The sequence below is a fragment of the Hyaena hyaena genome, unplaced genomic scaffold, assembly GCF_003009895.1.
Source record: "Hyaena hyaena isolate Hyena2069 unplaced genomic scaffold, ASM300989v1 scaffold_128, whole genome shotgun sequence".
Classification (NCBI taxonomy): domain Eukaryota; kingdom Metazoa; phylum Chordata; class Mammalia; order Carnivora; family Hyaenidae; genus Hyaena; species Hyaena hyaena.
In genome coordinates, this window is record NW_024080760.1 from 1,115,919 (window position 1) to 1,143,588 (window position 27,670).

At 41.6% G+C, this 27,670-nt stretch overlaps 1 protein-coding gene across 5 annotated transcripts in view; it reads left to right on the forward strand.

Annotated features, from left to right (window-relative positions):
• The window catches only part of VTI1A (vesicle transport through interaction with t-SNAREs 1A), a 350,308-nt gene that overhangs the window by 227,793 nt on the left and 94,845 nt on the right, over window positions 1–27,670 (forward strand). The window contains exon 9 of one of the 5 annotated variants that reach the window (XM_039237646.1): window positions 6,035–6,147. The exons of the other annotated variants lie outside the window; for them this stretch is intronic. Coding sequence (XP_039093577.1) covers window positions 6,035–6,041 — 7 coding nt within the window. The 3' untranslated portion in view covers window positions 6,042–6,147. Of the gene's footprint in view, window positions 1–6,034; window positions 6,148–27,670 lie in introns of those variants that run through there. 5 annotated transcript variants of the gene reach the window in all.

Below are 27,670 nucleotides of genomic sequence, written 5' to 3' on the forward strand. Positions count from 1 at the left end.
TGACAAAGCATATGTATAAACAAACGGGCAGGCCACTCTGTGGTGGAGATACATGTGGAGGGTTCCAGAAATAGCCTCCTTTTCCCAAAGCATTCCCTAACTGACTAACAGGAAAGAACCGCATTCAGCTTAGGATTTCTGCATCGGCTTTGTCAAATGCCCGTACCTACGTGGTGAATTAATCAGTGTTGATCGTAGCACCTATTGGTGACATGTTGGCCAGGTTTTGCCTCTGCCTTGCACAGAGCACTGAGGACAAGCCTCCAAGTCAGAGAGTTTGGGAGGAGGGCTGAAGGGCTGAAGGGCAGGGTGCTTTTAGAGCCACCCCAGATGTGAGCCAGGCGCTGTGGTAGGAGGTGCTGAACAGCCAGGGGGCAGCATGGAAACGTTTTGCACGTGCTGGAGGAGGAGAAATGGAGGAAGGGGATGAACACAAGCTTCACCATTTTCCCTGAGCCCAGCCTCTGGGACGATGATGGATGGCTTCATGTCATCTGTTGTGTTTCCTCAGGAATCTAAAACGGAATCTCTCTACTAAGACCAGAGGTTGAAAACTGCAAGCTACAGGCCATAAGTGACCTGTAGAACTTTTTCCTTTGCTTCTTTTTTTCTTGGCAGTTTTGTTTTGTTTTGTTTTTTAATTGAGGTATTAGGTATTACTTACATATAGTAGAATTGACACATTTTAAGTATAGAATTTGAGGCGTTCTGGTCATGGTATGCAATTGTGTAACCTGCACAACACATTAGGACACAGCAGTGCTCTTCCTCTAGAAAGTTCCCTCCGGGCCCTTAGCTCTCAGTTCCCCTCTCTGTCGCCCATCACGGGCAGCCACTGATCTGCTTTCTGACACTAGAATTTTGCCTTTTCTAGAATTTCATGTAAATGGAATTATACAGTATTTTGTCTTTTGTGTATAACTTCTCCCGCCTAGTATAGAGCTTTTGAAACTCAACCTGCGTCATTGTGTGTATTAGTGTTTCATTCCTTTTAATTGCCTAGTATATACCACAATAGGGATTCACCATAATTTATCTATCCATTCACCAGTTTGTGAAGGCGTAAGCTGCTCCCAGGTTGGAACATATATAAATATGGCACTATGAACATTTATGTACACATCTTCTTGTGGGCAGAGGTTTTTATTTCCCTTGGGTAAATACCTAGGGGTAGGATTTCTGAGTCATATGGTGAGTATATGTTTAATTTTGTAAGAACCCTTTCCAAAGTGGCTGACCCATTTCGCATCCCCATAGCAACACTTGAGACTTCCAGTTGCTCTGTATAGTTACTCTTAAAACATTCAAAATAGCCATCAAAAATCAAAACCCAGAGCCCTTTAGAGGGGCACGTGGTCTCTGTTTCACCCCAGTTTGTATTGGGCCCATTCTGCTCATTTCTGCAGTCCTTCTTCACCTGTGGATCAGTGACCCTGGCATTAGGTATTTTCCCAGCAATATTATGTCCCATGATATGTGACAGAGCATCATGGTTAAGAGCAGATTGGTGGGGAAAGGCATATCTGGCTTGGAATCTAGGTCTCGCCACTTATAAGCTGTCACTTTGGATACTTTAGTTAACTTCTATCAGCATGAATTTCTACATCTGTAAAGTGCTAAGGATATCTCATTCAGTGATTTGTTATAAACATAAAATAATAGAGGACGCCTGGCTAGCTCAGTCAGTAGACCATCCAACTCTTGATCTCAGGGTCATGAGTTGGAGCCTCACGTTGGGTGTAGAGATTACCTAAAAAGCATCTGGCACAGGGCCAGGTCCATAGAAATTGTGCAATAGACATTGCACGTTTTGCATTTATCAGTCTCATGGGACAGCCCAGTGATTCTCACCTGTATGTCTGTCTGTGTATGTACATCAGAGAGTAACCTGCCCAGATGTTTAGAAAACATAGGTACTTGGGCCCCTACTGCCAAATCTACAGAATCACATTCTCCTGGGCTGGACCCACGCATGTGCGTGGTTTACAGGTTCTGCAAGAGGATTGCGATGAGCATCCCTGGCCACCAACCACTGGTTGACCAGGAAGATGATAACAAAGAGCCCCACATGCTAAACTTAGTTTTATGACTAACTAGCTGTGTGTCCTTGAGCAAACCCCTTAACCTCTCTGAGAGAGCAAGTTTAGCTTAGATCTGACTCTAGCAAATTTGGTCTTTCACAATTACTAGGTTTTTCATGGTCAACATTGGCCTTGGAGGTGGTTGAAGGCTATGCCTGCTTCCCAAGTAATATGTCAAAATGAAAGCAAACCTCAGACTGAATCCTGCCACGCCTAGAAACACAGGTTCACAAACAGTCGCACAAACAGCTGTCTGTCTTCTCCTCTGGACAAAATGACATCCCTGTCCTCTGTCCTGATGGGAGACTGCATTAACAGCAATTTGCTTGAAAGGATCACTAGGGGCAGATATGAGAATATTCTAGCAAAGGACTTGGCTAACCTTCTAGTCAGAGTCAGGTGAGAGACACTTCTAAGTAATGGATACAGCACGGAGAATCCTGAGTCGAAGTGGCCATTCCAGCATCACTAGATTCTGATGCCCTTTCCCTGCTCCTGCGGGGAGTGCCAAGGACAGTACTTCTAGCCAGTGCACAGAGCTCCAGTGCCATTTCTAATGCCCTCGCTAATAATTATTTGTTATGCTAATTAAGAGTAACTAATGAATAAGATAAAGATAGCTGCCACACTTGTAGTAGCTGCCTCTGGAATATGGCTTTTCATTAGTCTTTCAAATGTGAGCTAAACCCCCCTGAAGTGTGTATTCCCATTAGGCCACTTCAATTATAAACTCCCTACCCAAGGGCATGGATTAAGACTAACTAATATACACATATCTGTCACACTATCTGTACAGAAGTATTTTATAGTTAATTACAGATGGTGTAACAGATGATTCCTGAGGTCCCATCCAAACCTGACATTCAACCACTCTACATACCAGGGTCCTAATACTGCTTTCAACGTAACTTCTCATCCTTGGGCTCCTCTTTCTGAAAACCCATCTGAATCGCCCGGCCAGTACTAGTGCCCTTCCTTTCCCCATGCTCTCCTGGAAATCTCTGCCTCTTTCATGGCATCTTGTTTTGAGCCAGGGAACATACAAAGAGGAGTCCAACCCTTGTAAAATGGCATCCTTTATGACGTAGCCACGCCGATCTGCCTCATTCCCCAAGCTTCAGGGATTTGAGTAGTACCATCACACTTTCGGTCCTGGCCGTACCTGCCTAACACCTCTACCGTTGTTTTTCTTTAAATTGGCACACTCTTGCTTAAATACCTGCTTTCACTGTATTTTCCAGAAAATTACCCATGTAATCATGATTCAAATGTCCTAGTTATGTGTTGTGTTACACATTAAGTGCTATAACTATCCTAAGTAAAATGCTGAGTGCTTATGAATATTAAAATAAAAGATAATCACCTCTCTCCTGCCTAAAATGAGCTTCTTGAGTCTCCAAAGGCCTGCACATAGCGCTGTGGGACCCTTCCTGAGTTTTGCTCATCAGTCCCTGCCCATCCCCTCCACTCGTCCCTGGGGAGAGGACTGGCTTACATCTCTGTGTCACCACGTCAGTAAGCCTGGTGCCTGATGCATAATACACACTCAATAAATGTTTGATGAAGAAATGCTTCTCTCCCTATCACTAGCGAAGTACCATTAGCAAATAGAAATATTTTCTGTTTTCTCTCACTCTGATTCCCAACCTCAGCCAACTTCAGCGCTCAAACGCGGGGCCAAAACACAAGGAAGCACCAATACATGTATAAGTGACATGACACCCGTCTTCCCGCCCTCCTGAAGCCTTTTTTTCTTTTAAGTGACAGGAGTGTCATCCATTTAGTCTCCCTAAAGCTGAAGAGAATTTAAAACTGTAGGCAGTTTTAATGTTAAGTGGTTTAAAATTATAGGTGTGTTGTTGTTGTTGTTTTTTAATAAAAACTTATCTGACACAAGGCTCAAGGCACCTATACAAGGGGAAACGTAAAGAAGGTTAAGAGGGTCTTCCTCTTGTGTTGTTTTTGTTTAAAGCAGTGATCAAATTATCATCTCAGCTTCTCAGAGGAAGTAAAAAAAGGGATCTCCAAGTTTCTGAGTGCCACCCGTGAAGACACAAGAGGTACTCTGGCCCCTAGGCGCCAGATACCTGCACAGTCTCGCTGGGATCACACGTGCTCTCCAGTCTCTGTCCTGCTGAGCAACTAGCCATTCCCAATCACAAACCTAAAATACCGGCTCTATTTTCATGTCAACTCTCCCCTCCCACCCGCAGCGCCACCTCATAGCTCAGTGTCTTGCTTGCTTTATTCTCTGGTACCCACAGCCCTTTTGCTGCTGAAGGTCCGAGAACAAAACTTATCCTACTTTATGCCCCCTGTGCCGTGCTAGCTCCTGGGACAGAGTGGACACTCAGGAAACATTTGATGGAATGAAAGAGCGGGTGAATGAATGAACGAACGAATGAACTATCACAAAAGAACGAGTGAGTTACGACTTCGGTTTATGTAAACTTTGCCACCTTAATCCCTGCATTTTAGTAAAGATCTGGTAGAGAACACATTTAGGAGAAAACTCTCTCACATCTGGAAGCACGCCTGTGGATGGCAGAGTAGGTCTCATTTTGGGGGGTAAATTTTTTACTTCTAATCCCGTTCTAAAGAAAGCTTGATGAGTCAGTCTTCAAAAAATAATCTTACTCAGTCTGAGTTGGTCTCAGAAAGCAAATGTTGCAAAGGAAATTAGTTGACTAAAAGTTATAAATTCAGCTTCTGCTTATTGAATTATCTTTAAAGTACTTAGGAAGTGTAGCACGTGAAATGTTTTTGAGGGCTGCCTTTCCATTAGTGTCTAAAAAATGAAAACTCGGAATTTAGAGAGATACTTATCTTAAATATTTTACCTTAAAACTTTTCTACCTGGTATTTACTATCATTTCAGATTAAAGCATTTGCATTGAATTACATAAAGTAGTTTAAGAGGTCAAGATATCTAATTTGGGGGTGATTCTATAAGCCTTTGTGAGAAACATTTAGTAGAAGAAAGGGGCGTAAGTAATGAGACCTATAAAACATTTAATTTTCTTGAGCCTGTAAAAAACCTATATTTTTTAATGTTTTAGGTGAAAAAGATAAATGGACTTGTTGGTTTATTTGCATTCGTTTTGCCTTTTTTCCCATAATTGCTGAGGTTGTTTTGTTCATAAAAAGGGAAGTGGTGCCAACCTCGAGGCAATTGCCCAGTCTCAGTTTGGGACATTGTGAAAGTTCTCTCACTTACTTTAAACACATACTTGCAAATATGGCTCAAGTTTACAAGACACAGTTCCTTCCTACCCTGGGTAGGCTCTCAGGCAGGCTTATTCCAAGAAAGGCCCAGAGCTCAGGGTAGGTGGAGAGGACATCGAGGATGTCTTGGGCCAGCGCTTTCCTTCACCGGACAGCCCGAGAGCAAAATGCCCACGGTTGTAAAAACTGGGAAAACTTACTCCTTCAAGAGCTCTTTCCCTCCACGTGACTTGTCCACCGAGGTTAAGGATGGTCACTTCAAATAGAAAGCAGAAGAGGCTAAAATTACTTTTCTGATCATTTTTGCTGCCTTCTGAAAAGTTTGATTAAAAGTACAAGTCATTATGCAAGACTTACTATGTACCACATTAGGCCACCTAACACTGTGCAGAGTGCTCTAGGGAAGAGTTTTTACAGAAAGAGCCTCTTGCCCCATCTTGCCCCCAGTGTGCTTTGTTTATTGAGTATTCCGTATCTCGAGAAAAATGTAATTAAGGAAAATGATTATATATATTCAAATCGGCACCTCCAGAGAAATCCAGAAGTATTATCTCAAGGTCTGTATCTCCATCAGGCCTGTTTGTCTTGTGCTGTTTTCTACAGAGTGGGGTGTGTTTGCCTGCTTGTTTGACGGAAAATGGGGAACCTTCGGTTAACTAGCCCTCATTAACGATTCCAGCAGGTTCTGAGGACCTCAAAGCATACTCCTTTATCGTTTCTTCCTTTAGCTCGTGAGATCTACAGATGTTTCATCACTTTTCCAGCACAGGCATTATTGCTGAGCCTGACTTATGTGCATTCGGAGACTAACCTCAGTGAAATGGCTTCTGCTATCAGAGTGTATTTCGTATTGACAGCAAATAAATGGTCTGCATTCTATATTCGTCTGGCACTATTAAAAGTGACATGCCTTACTGATGAAGAAACGTGGGATTGCAAAAATGAATTGGCTCATCAGTGTATTTGTTTTGGTCAACAATGAAACAACCAAACATAAATTAGGAAAGCCTCTGCACAACTTTCCCCTAGTATTTCCTTGGTGGGATTCTGTTTTCTTAGTTTTCTTTATTTGAGCTGCATCTCCAAGAAGAAAAAATAATCATCGCTTTGTCAGTGTATGCTCTGGAACTTGTTTAAGCAAAGAGTCAGGTCACAACACCCAGAAACTATGCTTTTTCTTGCTGAGGAATTGCATTTTCTTGAGTATGTACCAAACTACATGAACAAATCATTAAGTGACACAAGCAAACCAGCAAAGAGAAGTAGTCAAAACTCCCATGACCTTTGCTGCGAGGGTGGCTGACAGAAGACACTAGCTTTAATTGTTTGTTTCTGTCTTGCCAGTTTTTGTTTCAGCGAAACGTTCCGTGATCTCGAGGCAAGAGGTGTTTGAGAAGGCAATATTTTGATTTTAATGGTTATATCGATTTTTCTTTATTCAGAATGATCAAAAGTAGTTTCCTAGGTATAATCCAACAGCATTTATACACAAATCAGTCAAGTGAAGTAGAGACAGCCATATTAATTTACTGCACAGGAAATGGAATTTAAGGACACACTTGCCAATCTTTTGCTTTTCTTCTGTTTCTTGGTATTTTAAAAAAGAATATTTGATTAAATATCCTCTCTCAACAGAGTAATGAGTGGGCTTAAGCAGGCTTACTGGCTTACTTTGTTTATAGCTTTGTTTCATGACAAGAAATAAGATAGCTACCTGGATTTTTCTTAATCCGTTAGTATATGTACACTTGGGTTTTTTTTTAATATTTTTTTAATGTTTCTTTATTTTTGAGAGACAGAGAGTGAGAAAGATCAAGGGAGGAGCAGAAAGAGGAGACAGAGGATTCAAAGTGGGCTCTGCATTGGCAGCACAGAGCCCAATGAGGGTCTCGAACTCATGAATCATAAGTCTGATGCTTAACTGACTGAGCCACCCAGGCCCTACGTACACTTGTTTTAAGGCCTTTTTTTTTTTTTTTTAACCCTACAGAGAGGCATCAATAACACATTCTGCTTTTCATCTACTTTCATTCTATTTAAAGTAACATCCAGCATTGAGTATTCATATTTTAAAATAAGAACATTCAGGAGCACCTGGGTGCCCTGGAAGTTGGTTAAGCATCTAACTTCAGCTCAGGTCACGATCTCACGGTTCGTAGGTTCAAGCCCCACATTGAGCTCTGTGCTGAACAACTCAGAGCCTGGAGCCTGCTTCCAATTCTGTGTCTCCCTCTCTTTGTGCCCCTCCACTGCCTGCACTCTGTCTGTCAAAAGTAAATAAACATTAACTATAGGGGCGCCTGGGTGGCTTAGTCGGTTAAGCGTCCGACTTTCGCTCAGGTCATGATCTCGCGGCTCGTGGGTTCGAGCCCCGCATCGGGCTCTGTGCTGACTGCCAGCTCAGAGCCTGGAGCCTGTTTCAGTCTGTGACTCCCTCTCTCTCTGACCCTCCCCTGCTCATGCTCTCTCTCTCTCTCTCTCTCCTAGAAATAAATAAAAACATTTAAAAAAAAAAGTAAATAAACATTAAAAATTTTAAATAAGAGGATTCGCTGGCTTCGAAATGGAAGCTTCCAGCACCATTGTAGATTCATAAGCTAATATACTTAGCAAAACATGTCAGAGAAACCTTAAAGTCTGTCTCTATCACATTTTACTGCCAGTAAGCACTGTCAAAATCCTTGTTGTCTGGAGCACCATTTTATATATTCAAAAACGAAAACAAAAAGAATCCTAGCTGTGGCAAGTTTCCCTAGATAAGACAGTCACCCCAAGTCAGTGAACCATGCAGCTTATCAAGCTTCAGTGTGATATCCCGCTGTAGCCTCCAAACACTGTGTATGTATTTGCCTCCCCACGCTGAGCATGGTTTACCCCGGCCTCTGGCTGTTGCCTTCCTGCCTATGGAGCATTAGCCCGGTTTTCGCTTACACTAGCAGAACACTACCACTGTGTTTCTTGAAAACTATAGATGTAAATTCTTCGTGATGAAAGCAAGACAGGAAAAAAGAATTCTAACTTCAATTTTTTTTTCAATTTAATAACTTATTGTGTTAAGTTAGGACAACACAGAACTATTGCTTAGCAACCCTGGATTAGGCAGAAAATAATTTAAGCTCCCAAATGAGAAACATTTGTAATAGAATATGCTCTAACACTTGCTTTACCACATGGCTTAACACCCTTTTGCTCACACATGGTTAAACACATGTTTGAACTGATGTTTTAACACCCGTCTCACACATCTTTATGTTCTTTGTTCACATATGCTTAAACACATGCTTTGACACCCTTTGTGCACTCATTGTTCAACACAGGCAGAGTATTGTCCTGGGTCTCATTCCCTAGCAGTTCATTGGTTGGTAGCCAGTCAAAGCCTGGTACCTGGTAAAGTAACCGCTCTTTCTGTGAGGTGACCTCCACTCTTGGGTTTTTCTTCATTCCGTCTGGAAAAGAGAATCCTCATAGAGGTGACCACCACCATGGTCGTTTGTGTCTACTGTACCCCTGAGGGGTGGCTCTTCAGCTATTTCAGCAGTGGATGTATCATGTCACAAAGTACTATTTTCCACCCTGGCCAGTCCACTTGTTTTTTTCCCTGACTCCCAAGCTCCAAAGTTTTACTCACGGCTGGATGTAGAATTGAGGTGATTTTTCCCGTCTTAAGCCTTAGTTGGTGATTTTGGTCCAGTTGAAAATATACATATCCGAATGAGATATTTGTGTTGCAGAAATCTGAACATAAATGGAAAATCTCTGGCCACGAGTCTGATGGTTTAGATCTCTTTCTTCTTTTGTCTTGTGGCATCTGCTGCACCCTAGACGATGTGACTGTCTCCTCTTCACTCTGACCACTTAAACCTTCCATTGGTGGATTCATAAAAGGTTAGCTCTTTTTCCTAAAAGTATAGGACTCACTCTGTGACAGTAATTTAGAGTGGTGATTTTGGAGCCAGACTGCTCGGGTTTGAGTCAAATTTAGGTTTCCTCATCTGTCAAAGGGGCATCATGATGGAGCATACCTTATTGAATTGTTGCAAAGAGTTAGTGGCACAACACTTATAAATCATATACACAGTGTCTAGTACGTAGTTAGGGCTCAAAAAATAGCTCATAATTCGAGTAGGATAAAATATCAACAAAAACCTAGATTAAAACAGCATACTACAATTTACAAAATATTGTATCCAAAATATTTTTTAGATCCCTGTCAGAATACTATGAGGCAAAACATTTAGCCCCATTTTGCAGGTAGGCAAACTAAGACCCATCTATCATGATAACTCTGCCAGAAATCTCATAGCTAATAAGTAGTGAGGTTGGATGTTGAATGCTGGTCTCCTGGCATATAAGGCAGTGTTCTTCCTATCAGGGTACAAAGCTGAGTTCTATATGATACACAAGGAAGTAACAGAAATAGCCCTTCCCATCAAAGAGCTCACTGAAGAGGAAATATACTGACAAATGAAGAATAACTTCCACTTATTGAGAGATAGCTATAAGCCAGCCATATACAATGTACTTTATAATAAATCATCTCTCTTGAGCTTTACAACTGATTTGACAGATGAGGAAACTTCAGCCTAAAAAAAGCATACTTAACTCACCTGGAGTCAAAGAACTAATAAGTAGCAGAACTAGAATTTGAACACAAGCTTGATTCCAAATAAAACCCATACTTTTAACCATTACTCATATTGGCTCTCAACCAACAACAATACATGAGTCCCTAGACAAATGACAGCTTTGGTAGAAGTCAGTTTTGGCTGAAGTATATTTCCCCCCCCACCCCAGTCATTCCTGATTCTGCTGCTTTGTGATTATCTGAGCTTTTTTTCTTTTCATTTTTAACATTATATAGTGGATAAATATAGCAAGAAATGAGAGCCACTGCTGTTGTTGTAGAGCATTTGTAGATTAAATCCAGTTAGTCTATTCCTCTACCTTAATGACATTCAGGACTATAAAGTGCACTGCCTGGCTAAATCTTCATGGAAATTTTCTTTTACAGGTAACCTGTGCTCACAATTATCTGAATATAAGAATCAGTTAAATTCTGTGACTTTCAAGTCCCAAAGAGTGCTAATGGATGCTAAATTAAACTATTTGAAAATAAATTGTGCCTCATAGACTGGATCCTAAAGGTCAGTGTTAAGGAAACCTTATAAGCCCTTGAATTTGGTGAATCGGAAGGCTGTTTTTGATTATTGTTCGTTAATAACTCAAGCTATCTTCATAGCTGGCTTTCAAGATACCTTAAAGGTGACTGGAATCCTTGAACTAACTTTCCTTGTTAAATTAGTTTTGACCCAGATGCAATCGGACCATTTAAACATTTAAACACATAACAAAATCAGCCAGGAATAGCAACCCTTGGACACCTGGCTTGAAGATGTAAGCAGGAATCACTGATTACTTCAAATGGCTGGACGATCCCAGAAGACAATTTGGGGAGTTCTCCATTCCATTTTGCCCTGGACACAGAATTGTTAGGACAAATACCTGGCAACATTGGAGTACAGGTGCAGATTTGGAATATAGAAAACCTCCCTTTGGTTACTTTGTCTTTTAACTGCATTTCACTATGCTGAAGTTCAAGATCAAATACTTGCATTTTAATGTAGCATTTGCCAGATTTCCAAACCTCTAAGCGCAAAATCCTCAGCCTTCATTTCTTTGCTTGCCTGGAAATCTAGGTAGCACTGAGCCAAAAGTTAGAAGTTATGATGTGAGATTATACTTGATTGGGAACAAAAAAAGTCCTATGTCCAGAAATGCAGATGTGCACAGCAGTCCTAGGGGAATGTTGGGATTTGATCTCCAAGTCTTAAAGGTTCATGTTCCCAAGGTTAAGAGATGCAGAGAGCCAACTTTTATTTGTAACTAATGCTGAAATGACTCTGGAGGTTCAAGAAGTATTACATTACAAATCACTCCACTGTGGAAGTCCTCTAGCTAGTAAGTTACAAAACTCCCCATGTGAGAGAAAAGGGCAGTAAAGTGAAGGACATCATTCATAAACTTCATTTATATATTGCAGCATGATCGTGCACCATGCATATGCTGTGTGAGTGTTTTCATTCCAGTGAGAAAGGGAAAAGGGAACATAAGAAGTCCATGAGACAAGACCCCGACATAAGAACCAGGAAGTAAAGACCTCCTTGTGTAGGGGAACTGGGCGGCGGGGGGGGGCGCACACAGTCAATTCAGGCAGCAGTCTCTTCCTTCTTTCTGACATCTGACTTCATGACCTGGAGCAAGTATTTATTGAACAAGTCTCCCATTTTAGTGAAAGTTAAAGTCTAGATATTCACAAAACAATATCCTTCAACACACAGGGTGCCTATGGCCATCTATGAAAAACATACACATAGCAGACATTTCACCTCAAGGGGGTTATCTTTAGTGGAACCAAAACTAATATTAAAATCAAGAATAGTTAGAGGCATTATTAATGTGTCACACAGCTGCCGTTTTTTGTGTGTTTTTTTAAACCTTAATAAACCATATTCCTAGAATAGGTACTCTGTACTCTAGTATTAACTAATTAGACTTTCTTTTTGGCTAGACCCTTTTGCTTTTCCTTTTATTGTCTTTTTATTTATTTATTTTTTTTAGTGTTTATTTATTTTGAGAGAGAGAGAGAGAGACAGAGAGACAGAGCATGAGCAGGGAAGAGGGAGAGAGAGAAAGGGAGACAAAGAATCCAAAGCAGGCTCCATCCAGGTTCTGAAAGTCAGCACAGAGCCCGAGGTGGGGCTCGAACCCACAGACTGCGAGATCATGACCTGAGCTGAAGTTGAACGCTCAACTGACTGATCCACCCAGGTGTCCCTCCTTTTTCATTAAAAAAAATTTTTTTTTAGTAAGCTCTATGTCCAGTGTAGAGCTTGAACTCACAACCCTGAGATCATGAGTCACATGCTCTTCTGACTAAGCAGCCAGGTACCCCTAGACCTTTTTTATTTTAAACTAAATAGTAATCTGATATTGGTTTTGGTTTTGTTTTCGGTTTTGTTTTAGTCAATAACTTTGTATCCAACAACAAAGAAAAAGTGGATAAATCTGTGTCTTGGTTACAGGAGTAAACAATTATAGGTTAAAAATTATCTTTTATAACCTTTTCACCAATATCTGCTACTAATGTGTTTGCTTTCATGGTGAGGTTAATCTGTCCTTCCTACAAAATGTTTTCTTTAAGGATTGAATCCATTAAATCATCACACCCTGGGAGGCTTTTTAGAGTGATCAGAATGCTGGGTGCCTGGGTGGCTCAGTTGGTTGAGCGTCTGACTTTGGCTTAGATCATGATCGTGCAGTCTGAGAATTTGAGCCCCACCTCGGGCTCTGTGCTGACAGCTCAGAGCCTGGAGCCTGCTTCTGATTCTGTGTCTCCCTCTCTCTCTCCACCTCCACACCTCGCACTCTGACTCTCTCTCTGTCCCTCAAAAATAAACATTACCTCTTTTTAAATGATCAGAATGCACAATCTTAAAAATATGGCCAAAATTTGCAATACAGTACATGATATGTCATTAACGTCCACTGTATAATTGCAAATGTATGCTATATTTTAGGTGGACCCTATAAAAGTAACATACAGGAAAATGAAATGAAACACTTACATATCATTTACATCACGCTAATAAATTCAGATTCGGTTTCTGGCATTTGAACATTTGCTACTTCACTTATCCTCACTAATGATATTTTTCAGATCTTAGGTTTTAATAGATACACTGTGGAGTGTAGAAATAATCATTATTTAGGTAGCTGAAAAATAGCTTGCCAAAATTGATAATGAAAGTTATTCAAGATGTTCTGTCAAAATCCTTTCCAATTAGTGTTGAGGCCTTGAAGGGCCAGACTTAGCTTTTTATTAATATGTTCAGTTTATTAATGTATTTTTTGATATATGCATAGTGTGACTATCTAATACTCTCATGATATTGCATAATTATGGTGCCTTTAATTTGCGGTACCCCAGTCTATTCTTCGGTCTTATTTAAAATTCAGAATTACTTCATAGTTTCATAACTAATAACTCATTAGGAAGCCGTGCGGTGTACCTGAGGTTGCCTCTAAGGCAATCCATATTTAACAATAAACTAGAGAAATATCTGACTGCTTGACTGTCATTGACCAGCTTAAATATTTAAAGTTATCATTTGACCCTTTGTCTAACCACTTATAGAAAATGAAATAAAGGTTTCATATGAACCAAGGGAAAGAGAAGTCCTTTCAGATAGTCTTTTCTAAATGAAGAAAACTGGTTGTGCTGTCAGTAATCAAATACTTAGATAATACATACATACATACATACATACATACATACATATATATATATATATGTATGTCTTTTTTAAAAGATAAAGGGCCCAGTTTTTCTTTTTATTGTTTCTCATTTTTCTTTCTTTTTTTTTTTTTAATGTTTATTTTTGAGGGGAGGGGAGGCAGAGAGAGGGAGGGACAGAGGATCCAATGCGGGTAATGCGCTGACAGCAGTGAATCCACCTGGGGCTCAAACTCACCAGCCATGAGATCATAACCTGAGCTGAAGTCAGACACTCAATTGACTGAGCCACCCAGGCCCCCTCTGTTTTCTTATTTTTCTTTTTTTTTCTTTTTTTTAATGTTTTATTTATTTCTAGGAGAGAGAGAGAGAGACAGCGTGAGCAGGGGAGGGCCAGAGAGAGAGGGAGTCACAGACTCTGAAACAGGCTCCAGGCTCCGAGCTGACAGTCAGCACAGAGCCCGACACGGGGCTCGAACCCACGAACCACGAGATCATGACCCAAGCGAAAATCGGACGCTTAACCGACTAAGCCACCCAGGCGCCCCTGTTTTCTTATTTTTCAACAAGACATAGAAACCTAGTCTCCGGCCATACCACCCTGAACGCACCCGATCTCGTCTGCTCTTGGAAGCTAAGCAGAGTTGCTCCTGGTTAGTACTTAGATGGGAGAAATCTAAGCACATCATTCTATAGTGATCAAATTCAGATTCATTGCTAATTATCATAATAATTTCATATTCTTACTTTTTCTATTATATCTTAAAAGATAGCTTTTGGCTAGTTTCTGTCCCCTCCAAGTGACAAGAAATCAAGACTGTTGTTTTTAATGCCTTGCTTTCTTTACCCAGATAAGTAAACAAAGTTAAAAATTACAATGGTTCAGGGGTGCCTGGGTGGCTCAGTCGGTTGGGCATCTGACTTCGGCTCAGGTCATGATCTCACGATTCGTGGGTTTGAGCCCTGCATCGGGCTCTGTGCTGCCAGCTAGCTCAGAGCCTGGAGCCTGTTTCAGATTCTGTGTCTCCCTCTCTCTCTGACCCACCCCTGCTCACACTGTCTCTCTCTCTCTCTCTCTCTCAGAAATAAATAAAACATTAAAAAATATTTTTTAAAAATTACAACAGTTCAACCCCTTGATCACTGAGGTGTTTCTTATCTATATTATTTAGACTTCATTTTACTGTCTAATAAATAGCTGAATGATGTTACAGTCAGTCCAGCATAATGCTGTAGCAATGGCGATGTGATTTAACTAACTGTTATTCAGTATCTACATGATAAAAGTAGTGCTGGTTCAGTAGGGATACAAACATGGGGTGAGACTGGGGATACCTCATATGAGACAGTCAGATAATTGGAGTCTATTTTTAGATGCTGTGTTGGTTAAGATTGTTAGATTTAGCAGGACAGTATCATCTAGCTAATTTAAGTGGAAAGACATTTACTAGAGGAGCATATAGACTCTTTTGGAAAAGCCAATGAAGCTTTTTTGGATGCTACATGGCAGCAGCAGCAGACTTCAATCCAGCTGCCCACGAGAGTTCCCTGCTACAGTCCTGTACCGCATGGCATCTATGATGTAGAAACTGGCCTCCATAGCTGTCCCCCCAAAACCAAGTGCAGTCCCCTCTCCTGTGCACGTTTGCACACACACTCTTCCGCCCCACCACCACCAGAGGTGCCCCCTCCTCCCATGCAGCTGCATCGTATTGCTCACATCCACTTTCCAAATTTTGCACCAACATCTGCCTCACAAAACCCAGGCCACATCTGGAACCTGATTGCAAGAGAATCTCGAAAACATAGCTTAGTTCTTAGCTTTCTAGCCTTTGCGTTCAAAGACAGCTTTTAAAAGGGATCCAGATCTGTATGGAAAGAGCCAATGTGCAGTGACCACGCACTTCACCTCCCACGGATGTTGTGAAATAGTGATTCTCAAATTGTGTTTCAAGGAATCCTAAAATTTGGCCCACCCACCTAAAGCTTGCCAAGGAGGAGGAAGGGACCAAGCAGGCAGGACTTCATCTGGAGCAGCTCCATGTTACTCTGGTCATCTGCCTGTAGTTGGTTTTAAAAAAGTTCTCTCGTTTTTTGTGTGTTAGCTTCTCTTAAAAAGTTTCAAACTACTGCTAACCTACATATATGCCTCAGTATTCTACCTGCTACCTTTCATCTTAGGCAGGTCATAACAAATAGAGCCCAGCATTTCTTTCCAAAGCAAGCTTTTAGATGGAACATCATCATTTTTTTTTTTTAGCCAATAATTGAAAATAATAGGGAAAGTGCCCATTCATATTAGGATTTTTAATGTGAAGTCACCACCTCCTGAGAAGATGCCTTTGAGTTGTTTCAAAGCTTTTCCAACGTCTTCTCAGAAAACCCCCACGATGGAGGGCTACCCAGTCATCATAGCCATAGGGATGAAGGGACTGGACACATTTAATTACTCTTCAGCTACTTTAATTCATTGGACTTCAAAAACAAAATTAGCAGTGGCAGAAGACAGTGGTTACATGAGGTTACATTAATCAATGTGTGCTAATTAAATAGCTTGTCCCTATACCATCATTGCCTGTTTCAGATGGTGGAGGGCCCTTCCTTAGTAAGTCTTCCCTACTCTGGTCTCTGTACTTATAGTATTTTGCTGTGCAGACCAAATGGAAAGAGACCAATCTCTAAATTAAATAGGAGAGAGACAACACTACTGCCTCCACCTATATTGGTCCTCAGGAAAAGGTTTGGGATGGAAACTCTCTCCCTGCATTTCCTATGGAGCATCTGCCAGCAAACTGCATATGCGGCCATTCTGCCTCTGACCCACAAGTGATACACACTGAGGAAACCTGGACTTCTGCCGTCAGTCCGCTTCTTCTCCATCTTTCCTGTATTCCCAGGATGGCCCAGCCTCACCCCTCCCTACCTGTCATGCCATGTCGAGGTCTCAACCCCAGAAATAGACCAGCAGCCCAGCGGGGCTCTAAAGTACTGGAAGCTTCCTTCATGTCCACAGACCTGTTTGTCAGGTTGCTCCCACTTGCTTAAAATAGGCTTCAGAGAGTTTCATTTTTGTTGTATTTTGCATCATTTTCTCATACCAAAAAAAAAGGTGAGTTTGTTGAACTATTCATAATTTTTAAATTCTTAAAATATGAATTTATCATTCAATATCTTGAAGCTTCAGAAAGGTGTAGAGAAAAAGAATAAAATTCCCCATAAGCCTCATCATCCACTGAATTATTGTTAACACTTTCATACGTATTCTTCCCATCTTTTTTCCATGCATATTTTACATAGAAACGATTAAATATTTCATTGGCATTTTAGGCTTTAGAAACCTACCTGTGATTTCCTGTTACTCTGAATGAAAATTTTAAAGTCATTGTCCTCATTTGGCAGATGATGTACTTTAACGTAAAGAATATAGAATCTGCCAGAATTTTTTATTTGAGTTTCGTGGATACACTGTAAAAGTTTCTGGTTCACGCAGTTGCCTTGTAGGGTTTTTTTCTACATTCAGCTGTAAAGCATCAAATGAAAATTAGCAGCTGCAGCCCTGGCTACACTTTATTAAGGATGTAGTCAACTTTTTCACCCCTGTTCCTGGCGAAGTTTATTTAGGTTAACGATTGATAACATTCTTCACCCCAAGGAAAGAAGTTTTTTCTTTCTTTTCTGTCAGACACTCTTATCCTGATAACATTCAAGAAGTTAAATGTGAAGTCACCACTTCACTCTCCTATAAATGGACCCGTGCCTCCACTGTGTGGGCCAGATTTATAAAATATATCATCTCACATGCAAAACAGATTGAGTCTGGAGTGTATGTAGGGTGTGTGTATTCGTACAGGCTTGTTGAAAGGCACAATAACCCAGAAACATTTGTATTTTGAAAAAGACTGGGCTTCCACAATGCACTGATGCGGTGTACACATAGTTTATACGTGGGCATGTTTAGATAAATGGAGTAACAAGTCTGTGTAAACAAGTTACATTGATTACGAGAGCAAATGTAAGCTTGGGAATATTTGTATTTCTCAAGTATGGCCCCGTGTATTCCTTACATAAGGGACTGTTTCCCTGGAAGTGGTAAAAGTGGAAACCCTCATCTGTAATGTTTAATGCCATGCCAGCCACATCTTCCCCAAGATCCTTTGTTTTCATTGGTCTTCTTATTAGAGATATTTCTAAAGGAAGGTGTTCTGCATACTAATAGTAGCATTACCCAGTACTTTCAACGGAGTCACTGAACATTCTAAATAAGAATAAAAATTTCCAGTCACATGGCATTTTTCAAACATTTCTGCCATTCAGTGATGTAGTTTCTGATGGCCGGATACAATAAATGCTACTCATCATTTATACAAAAATCAGGCTGTACACATGTCTATTTTGTAAGCTTTTGTACTTAGCCACTTGCTGTGACCATTTCCCCTTGACATTAATTATTATCCTAAAACAATGTTTCTTATAGTTCCTCTCATAGGAGTGCAGAGAGCAGTTCTTAGTTTATGAGTGGAAATCCACAACCAGAAACTTCACGCAGTCCCCATGGCCAGTGGCTTTCTAAACCATCAGCTTGCTGGCCCTCAAATTTCTGTAGTAAGTTTTCTTAGGGATTAGCCTGGGGTGAGGAGTTGATGAGAGGGATCTCTGTTCATCCCCTTCCATGCTTCCATCATGTCCTTGATTCAACCACCTTCTCTCCAGCACATTTTCTCCTTTACCTCACTCACCTTCCTCCTTTTAACTCCTGATTATTCTCGGTCTTCCTTCCCTTTAACCACCATTTCTTCCCAGTAATTGGTTCCTTTTGGGGAGGCCTCCTGTTTTGTCAGTGTCTGGTTGCTTTGCTAACAGATACTTCACTAAAGGGATAAAAAGTTGGAGGCTAATATTTCCATAGATAGTTTATGGGTGAAGATTTCTGCCCTTATTCTCAGTGCCCCTAACAGTGTCTGTCTTCGGATGGAACTGGCCCCTTGGCACCTTGGGCAGACCTCAGTTTTCCCTCGGTATTCTTCCCAGACACCCTGCTCTCTCCTCACCTGCATTCCAGCCCCACTGACCACCTCCCTGCTCCCCAGACGGGTCTCAAGCCTTTACCTTGCTTCTGTTCTTCCTCCTGCCTGGACATCGACCTTCCGTCTCCCCCATCTTTCAGAGTCCTGTCTCCAGCTCTATCCTCCAAGAAAGGACATCACATTTTCTGGATCCCTCCAACAAGAGGGGCTCCACATTGCTTTGATTGTACTGTTCCTGTTGATGTTTCTAGTATGCCTGTATCTTATTTAGGTCAGTGTCTTGTCTCATCTACTCCACTACGTGGTAAACTCCTCAAAAACAAGGAATGTATATCTCTCGTATTTGATGCTCAAAAGTACCGGACACAGCTCCCTGCACCCAGAAGGTGCTTGTTAATCATTGGCCCATGAGAATTTTTAACCTTCTAATCTGAAACCCTTGATTCTCTGCCACACCCTCACCCCGGCCTACTTAATGTCTTTATATTGTATTTATTTAATGACATTGCAGAGTAAGTTTAAAAATCGTGATGGCTTAGGGGCGTCTGGGTGGCTCAGTCGGCTGAGCATCCGACTTCGCCTCAGGTCATGATCTCACGGTTCATGGGTTCGAGCCCTGCGTCAGGCTCTGTGCTGACTGCCAGCTCGGAGCCTGGAACCTATTTCGGATTCTGTATCTCCCTCTCTCTCTGACCCTCCCCTGCTCCAGCTGTCTCTCTCTCTCTCTCAGAAATAAATAAAACGATAAAAAAAAAAATCGTGATGGCTTATATAAAAGGACAAAAATGACCTATCTCTGTCATGTCTTTAAGCAGTATCCAAAGAAAAGTCAGTTTCATGTTGATATTTACTCTGAGCTCATGCTATTGCCTTTTGATTTTTTCCAGGCTAGTAGCATAACTTACCTAGAAGAGTCTTGAGCCAAATGCCTGAGCTCTGATTTTGGTAGTCAGTCTGCATTGTTGTTCTTCTGTGTGTATGTGCACGGTGACCTTGGCTTTTGGAATAATATTACATTGCAAATCAAATTCTGCCTCAAAAGAATTTTTCTTCCACAATTTTCTGCATTTCTGAACAGGTTACAAAATGTCACAATTCAGTAGGGCCAATTATTAGGTTTTCATTTAATGGGCAGTTTTAATGTTCTCAGAGAATCTGAATAGTAATAGCATTTTAAACTCCTGCATTCCATTTAAGGACTCATCACTAGTTCTCTCTTTGAGCACACCTAGTTATATTTTTGGGTATCATTTAAATTCAGGCTCCCAATTGGTAGGAAAATCAATGAGTTAATGAATAGCCTCATCTTTAAAACTTTGCAAATATTTTATCCTAATTATAAGGCCTATCTAGTGACATTAATTTGATAAAACTCCCGATTATCAGATGGTACAGAATAGCCCTGACCAAGGAGTCATTTAGACTATTTTCAGGTTAACAAACGTACTATTTTTTTTTTAGGACAAGACCATGGCTTTGCTTACTATGAGAAAAACTTTCAACTGTTAAGGTTTGGTATTCATGTCAGGGTAGGTCAAACTTCATGCTTTTTCTTCCTTAGTTGTGCATGTTTACCATGTTTTATTTAGCCTATTAAAGGGAAAGCATTGCTACTACTACTAAAATCTCCCCTGACATTTACATAGCAAATTCTTGTTGGTAAATCACTCCCCTGTGCACTTGTCCTCAGGCTTGGTGAGCTTCTTGGTCGCTCTCTGGCCATATAGTGAGTGGAACCAGAGCTGGCCAAGCCCAAGGCCAGTGACCACCCACGTGCCCCTGGTGTGTGTTCATGTACACCACCTTGAGTCCTATGGGGGGCAAAGTGGAAAATCGTCCAACGACGTGATGACTGTTGAGTCATTTATTTCCTGCCATGTCACCTGCAGCTCATACACTGTCCTCTGGGACAACAGCAGAAGATGAGTTCTCCACTCTAGATGCTGGCGAGGATGTGGAGAATTGGGCACCCTACTACACTGTTGGTGGGAATGTAAACTGGTGCAGCCCCTCTGGAAAACAGTGTGGAGGTTCCTCAAAAAGTTAACAATAGAACTCCCCTAGGACCCAGCAATAGCACTGCTAGGAATTTACCCAAGGGATACAGGAGTGCTGATACATAGGAGCACATGTACCCCAGTGTTCATAGCAGCACCCTCAACAATAGCCAAAACATGGAAAGAGCCTAAGTGTCCATCAACAGACGAATGGATCAAGAAGATATGGTTTATCTATACTATGGAATACTACATGGCAATGAGAAAAAATGAAATCTGTCCATGTGTAGCAACATGGATGAGCTATATTATATAAAATACTATATCACAAACACATAGGCATACACCAGTGACATAAATCCAACTAGATATATAATAACCCAGAGTGGAAGACAGAAAAAAAGAATAAACGTTCATGGAGGGGGTGGTGTGAAACTGAGTAGAAAGGCAAGGAAGCTGTGCTCAGTGCAGCACGGGACCTGCTAAGGAAAATCTCACACAGGACAGACGTGCCCACCTTGGATTTCCACTTGCTTTTCACTTCCACTGCTCCCTCCCCCAAACATGAACTGATTTGCTTCTGTTGCTAATGGAGACGGTGCAGGTTCAAGGGATTTTGATTCCATAACATCTCATTGCACTGTATGCAGACTTCATGGATTCAGACCATCAGGCTGTGCTCTCCTGTTGTTTTTAAATTCAGGGTGACATGCTGAGCACCTTTAAAATTCAATGGAGCAAATGCCGCAGCCACCAGGAGGAGTCCTCTGCACCAGATGCAGGAAACACATTCCATTGACCTTCTTTCTCCTGTTCCTGATCTAGAACCCCTGTCATAGCTCTAGAAAGTTCATTCCTTCTCATGTTTCCATGTCTACCCAAGACAGCCTGGAATGGCCCCCACTGCCCAGCCCATCCTGAACCTCTTAGATTGGAGGCTGGGCCATGGTGCATGTGGATGACTCCTGACTCCCCAGTTCCTGTCTCTGTCTGACCATGGTGCTGCACTCACCGGCCCACCAGCACACTAGCACTCACCTACAAAACTATCGGTTCTTGTAAGCCTCTTAGGCTGTTCCTCAGTTTCCAAACTGGAAGTACCTTGCGAATGATCTCTTAATCAACATCATCATGATTGCCGTTGTCATCCTAATTGCCATTTGTTTTAAAAGCACTTATATGCTAAGTGCTACGTAATCATTACGTAGTTTCATTTCAGCTAACCCTAGGAGCAAATCTATAAGGGAAGAATTATATTTTATTTTACAGATGAGGAAACTGAGGCTTAGAAAAGTTCAGTAACTTGCTCAAAGTCACACAACTATGAAGTCTCAGCCAGGATCGCAGCTACTCCCATCCTTCAGCCTTAAGAGCTCAGCTCTCCTTGTCTGAAACCTGATATCAGCTGGGTTCCCATCATGCAGTCAGCATCCAGGAACATAAGTCATGCATGTGGTCAAACTAAAGTGTCTGTTTAAAAATCAGACTATGGGAGCACCAGTGTGGCTCAGTCATGTAAGCATCTGACTCTTGATCTCAGCTCAGGTCATGATCTCTTGGTTATTGGGATCAAGCCCCATGTCGGGCTCCTGGCTGATAGCGCAGAGCATGCTTGAGATTCTCTCTCTCTCTCTCTCTCTCTCTTTCTCTCTCTCTTTCTCTCTCTGCCCCTCCTCCACTTGCATGCACACTCTCTCAAAATAAATAAATAGACTTAAAAGCATATTATGGGGCTCCTGGGTGGCTCAGTCGGTTAAAAAGCTTCCAACTTTGGTTCAGGTCATGGTCTCACAGTTCTTGAGTTCCAGCCCTGCATTGGGCTTTCTGCTGTCAGCACAGAACCTTTATCAGGTCCTCTGACCCCCCTCTCTGTCTGCCCTTCCCCTGCTTGTGTTTTCTCTCTCTGTCTCTCTCAAAATAAATAAACTTAGAAAAACTCAGACTGCCTCTATTAAACTATCAACTATAAACTACTAAAATGTTCCATTTAGACTATTACTGATGTTTTCAATCAATAATTTGAGAATCAGAGCTTTCAGAAAATATTTAAGGTGCGTATGTACCAGCTCTTCTCACCTTGGATAAGGGCATGTGCCACAGTGGACCTGAACAACCCACAGACGTGTGCCAAGATTGGTATATGAAAGAATTTCCTTATGGCACCTGGAGATCATTACCCTGAGACCACAGGCAAAATAGCAAAATGGCCAAACAGGTCTTTGGTTTTTTGGTGCCCAGCTCTTTCCTTCTATTCTTCCCTCCCCAGCGCTGTCGTCCCCTTCTGGTGTTCTGAATCTCCCCCCTGTAACTGCACCCAGGCCAGCTTGTCCCAGAAGGACATTTCCTGGTGAACACTCTCAGCCTATGAGACACAGTAATCCCTACGACTGGGAAAGCAGCCCAAGGAAGGGAAATCACACTCAGACTTAGTCTTGGAGCAGGCCAGAGCTTTATAAGAGTAGAAATGGAGACAGGGAATATTATGAACTCTCTAGGCCTTTACCTCTGCTTAGAATAAGCCACTGTTTTCCATGCTGTGTTGGGTTTCTGCTCAGATACCCTTGTCACCAATCTGTGCCCTTCCCCTGCTCCACCTTTCTTCATAGCATGTGTCACTACCAGGAATTATATTATGTACCTGGTGGTCCGCTGTCCTCTCCCCCTGTAGGATATAAGCCCAACGAGAGCAGGAAGCTAGCTTTATTTGCTGCCATAAACCCAGCATCTGCAAGAGGGCTTGGAACATAGTAGGTGCTTAATAAATATTTATCAAATGGAAAGATGAATCACTTATGCTTCTTCTGAGAGAGGCAGCTTTTACTTTAACTCAATTTTTTCCTTGAAAGAACAAATTTAAGAAACCATCAGATCCATGGTTTTGCTGTTCTCATTGCTTGAGATGAGATGATTTTTCTTCTTTAAAAGCCCAATTTAGAGTTGATCTAAAGAAAACCGTTAAGTAAATACTAGCTCAGGTGGTGCTCAGGTGTGGTAAGGTCAGGAAAATGGTATCTGAGTGTCTAGAAAACACAGTGAGTTCAGAAAACCCTGATCTCACAAAATCTGCCATTATATTAGCAGATAACCTTCATGTGAGTTAAAAATTGCAGTGGTCTACACAATTCATCTTGAAATAATTATGAGCCAGCCTTTTCAATCTCACATGATGTGCACTGTGTTCATGGTTCTCTTAGAATTATTTTTGGCTCTGGGAGTTATAAGTAATGTGCATAAAATTCAAACCAAAACTTATCCACATTTGAGCCCAAATATTTCCTCTTTTAAGCTGTTCCCTTAACTTTGAAGTCAGGGTTAAACCACAGGCTTATGTTTTCTTATAATATTTTTTTTAATATTTGGGTCCAGTGATACCTGCTAATTGGGCATGTAGTGATGGGGTAGGCTCAGGAATATTCAAGAACAAATTGTGCCATATTATTTAAGTTCTTCCTCATCTTACGAAAATGAAATATCACAAATTATTGAATTTTAATATCTCCTGAATCTCCAAGCAAAAAAAGAAGGAAGATAACACTATTGAATAATTTAAACACTAAAAGAAAAAAAGAAAAAGAAAGAAAGAGAGCAAGAGGTAGGAGAGAGAATCCCAAGTGAGCCGGGATTGTTTACCTATTATTATGATTGTTGTTAAAATCACAGTTTTATGGGTGGGAGAAAATGTGCTTTGGCAGTGCCAGGTTTGAGGGATCCTCTTTGTTAAAACCTTTACCAATGAAGTTTAAAAACTGAGACTAGTTTCTTTTGGAAGCCTTTGAGCTGGGGGATAGGGCAGGTGACTGGACAAGGGAACAATAAATGGAAGGGGTAGAACCATGCTGTTAATAAAAATACAGTGTTTCATATGCTTGAATAAAGGCATCTCATGCTCTCCTTGTAGACCTCCAGTCAGTGAGCCTGTGTACTTCCTTTTTCCTGCCAGATATTTGTTCCTGGCTGGAAGACATTTTAAGATATTTATTTGATGACACACACCTGCTGGGTAGATGAAAAGCAACTGCTCCCGAGGATGACCTACTTCAAGGGCGCAGTGAGCTTCTGAGGACTTTGGCGGGTTGTCCTTAAATCGTTTGAGTGCATCTTGCCATCACCTGTTGAACGTATCTAAGACTCATGGATTTCCAGACTCATTGGAGGCAGAGTTGCTAACCCCAGGGAAGAGATTGCTGAGTCAGTCCTGACTTTGTAAAGGTGTACTCAGACAGGGAAGACGCACTGCTTTACCAAACCGAGCATGTGACGTGCCGTTCTCGGTGCTCGGGATAGAAACCTGCCACCGTGGGGCAGACCATCCAGAAAGTGGACCTAGCAGAAAGACACACAAGTATGGTCCAGGATAGAAAGTACGGAGGAGGAGGGTCGAAGGTGAGGGAAAGTGCCATGAACAAACGTCTTATGAAGTGGTCTCCTAGGAATTTACCAGACACAGATTTCCAAATGGGGTCAGGGAACAGCATGGGATGTTTGAAATGCATGGAGACATTGTCACCAAATGAGTCCTTTGAAGCTACCTTATCTTTACCTGTTCATTTCCACACACATTTACTGAGCACCAGCTGTTGTGACAAGAGAGGCCATAGGTAGTAGAGATACAAATGTGAATAATTTGTATCTCCTTCTCAACATACACAATCTAGTGAGAAGACACAACTAAACAAGAATTGTTTTCATGAACGTTAGTATGATGTAACAATAGATGTGCACAGAGAGTTCTGAGCCCTTTTGGACTTCCTGGAGTTGGTGATGCCTGGCCTGAGTTCTGAAGAGTAAGTGTGAGTTAGCCGAATAAGAGAAAAGAGGGACATGGAGGTATTAAAATATACGTTGTGCTCAGGAACTATAAACTGTACAGTTATACTCCGGCATGAAAGGCAAACCAGGAATCAGGGGTTGGACCAGTGGGCGTCTTCGAGGGGCTCTAGCTTCCCTGCCCTCCACTGCCGGGACCATCCCAAGCAAACAGAGGAGGCAGAGGATTGTGCTTGCCGCATACATGCAGTTCAAGGCAAGTTTCTTCACACCCCTTGCTGCCCTTCCTCTGTATGGGAAATCGAGAGCGTCCACTGTGGGGACATTGACCCACTGAGGAGGAGTTCTGAGCTCTGAATCAGGACTGAATGGGGCCTGCCTTGTTGATTCACAAGGAGTCTTTCTCCATTACTTTTATCTGCATGTCTAGAGGTCATGGTTTGAAAGACTTGACTTCATATATGCCCTCTGCATTACTTATGATATGAGTCTCCATTCAGGTTTCCTTTCCTCTTCTTCCAGTTGTCTACCGCTGTGTAAGAAATCACCCCAAAATGTAGTGTCTTAGAGGAACAGTAATGAGTGATAACTTCATTATCACTCATGATTTCTGTGGGTCAGGAAACGAGGAACAGCTTGGCTGGGTGTCCTGACTCCTGAGTTTCTTATGAGATTGTCTTCAGACAGAGCCTGGACCTGACGCAGTTGGGAAGAGACAAGATCCTGTTAGCAGCTAGGGACTGGCTGGCATCTTGCCCTATATCTCTTCGTTGTCTCAAGTCCTTTCCATGTCGTCCTTCTGCAGGGGCTAGTTTGGGCTTCTTTACAGCATGGCGGCCTCTGGCTTGGCATCACAGCGCCCCAAAGATGAGTTCCAAGAGCAGGACTGGCAGAAGCTCTGTGGCTTTTTCTCACCCAGCCTCGGAAGTCATGCAGTGTTACCCCTGTGGCATTCTCTTCAAGAAGGCAGTCACAGGGGCCCACCATGTTTCGGTGGGGTGAGACATAGACTCTATCCCTTGATGAGGGCCTGACAGGGTTGTGGAAAACCAGTGGGATGGGAAGTACTGTTGTGGCCAATTTTAGAAAATCCATTGTGTGACACACCCTTCAAGAATTTCTCCCTCTACTTACATAATCCCTTACCTGAATATTAATGAGCTCATTGTTGTGTTTTCTGCTCCCTTCCCACACCATAATCTAAGACTTCAGTGCATACACACACACACACAAACACACACACCAAAAACCTTCCATTTCCTGAAGGAGAGTCAATCACCCTGGTGTGCAATGTTCTCCTCAGGATGGTAACACTTTATAAGCATATAACCTGTTGCCCCATTTCAGGGGAGCCGTACTTCGATCAGGCACTGCTAAAGCCATGTCTGGCTCAGATCTTTAACTGAGATGCCTCTTTTCATCTAACCAAAGCAGACTAGAGACTCATGAGTGAATGAGTTGAAATCTCTCCTTTTATTTGCCGTGCACTTGGACGATTGATGGTGCTCTCGTAACAAGTTTAATCAGTGGCATTTTGTGGAGTACTGCATATTTCAGGGAGTGAAAAAAGAAGAAAAGTGGAGAAAAAAAGGCCCAGACGTTGGACTCAAGGAACTTTAAAAATGGAAGCATTAGCATGTTCTTGGTAGGAAATCTTCTGATGTAAAGTTAAACTATTGATGTAAATTTTACATTTTTAAATAAGTACTATTGCAAGTGTGCTATCTTTAATGAGGACTCTAATTCCACTTTTTACAAATATATAGGGAACAGAAAAGTTGGATTCTTCAAATATTGTCTGTTAAAAATATATGATACATAAGCAGTGGATTCGAGGGCTTTTTCGCTCTTGGATAACCTAGAAAAACACATACCTCTATTTTAAAATCCCTTCCAGTTCAAGAGTTATCCAAGCAAATAGTGTTGACCAAGGTGTTGAATGCACCACTAATAATAATGCTCCCCTTTCATAAGGCTAAGTAATCAGGAATAATGCTGAAAATAAGAAGACAGTCATTTATTTACTCTATTTGGAATTGTTAGTACTAATAATGCATTTCAACACAGTGGAATTGCTAGATAATGCTTTTGTGACTTTTATGCAGCTTATTGTTATTTAAATGAACAGTCGACTGCTCTGTAATGAAGAAATGCATGCTTTTCCCAACTCAGTTATCAACCAGGATTCTAGGAAAATGAGAATTTGTGTCTGCCTTCATTCACGAAGCAAACTGGAGGTCACTGTTTTCAATATGAACCTTTTTTAGCTTTTCAACAGTGAAT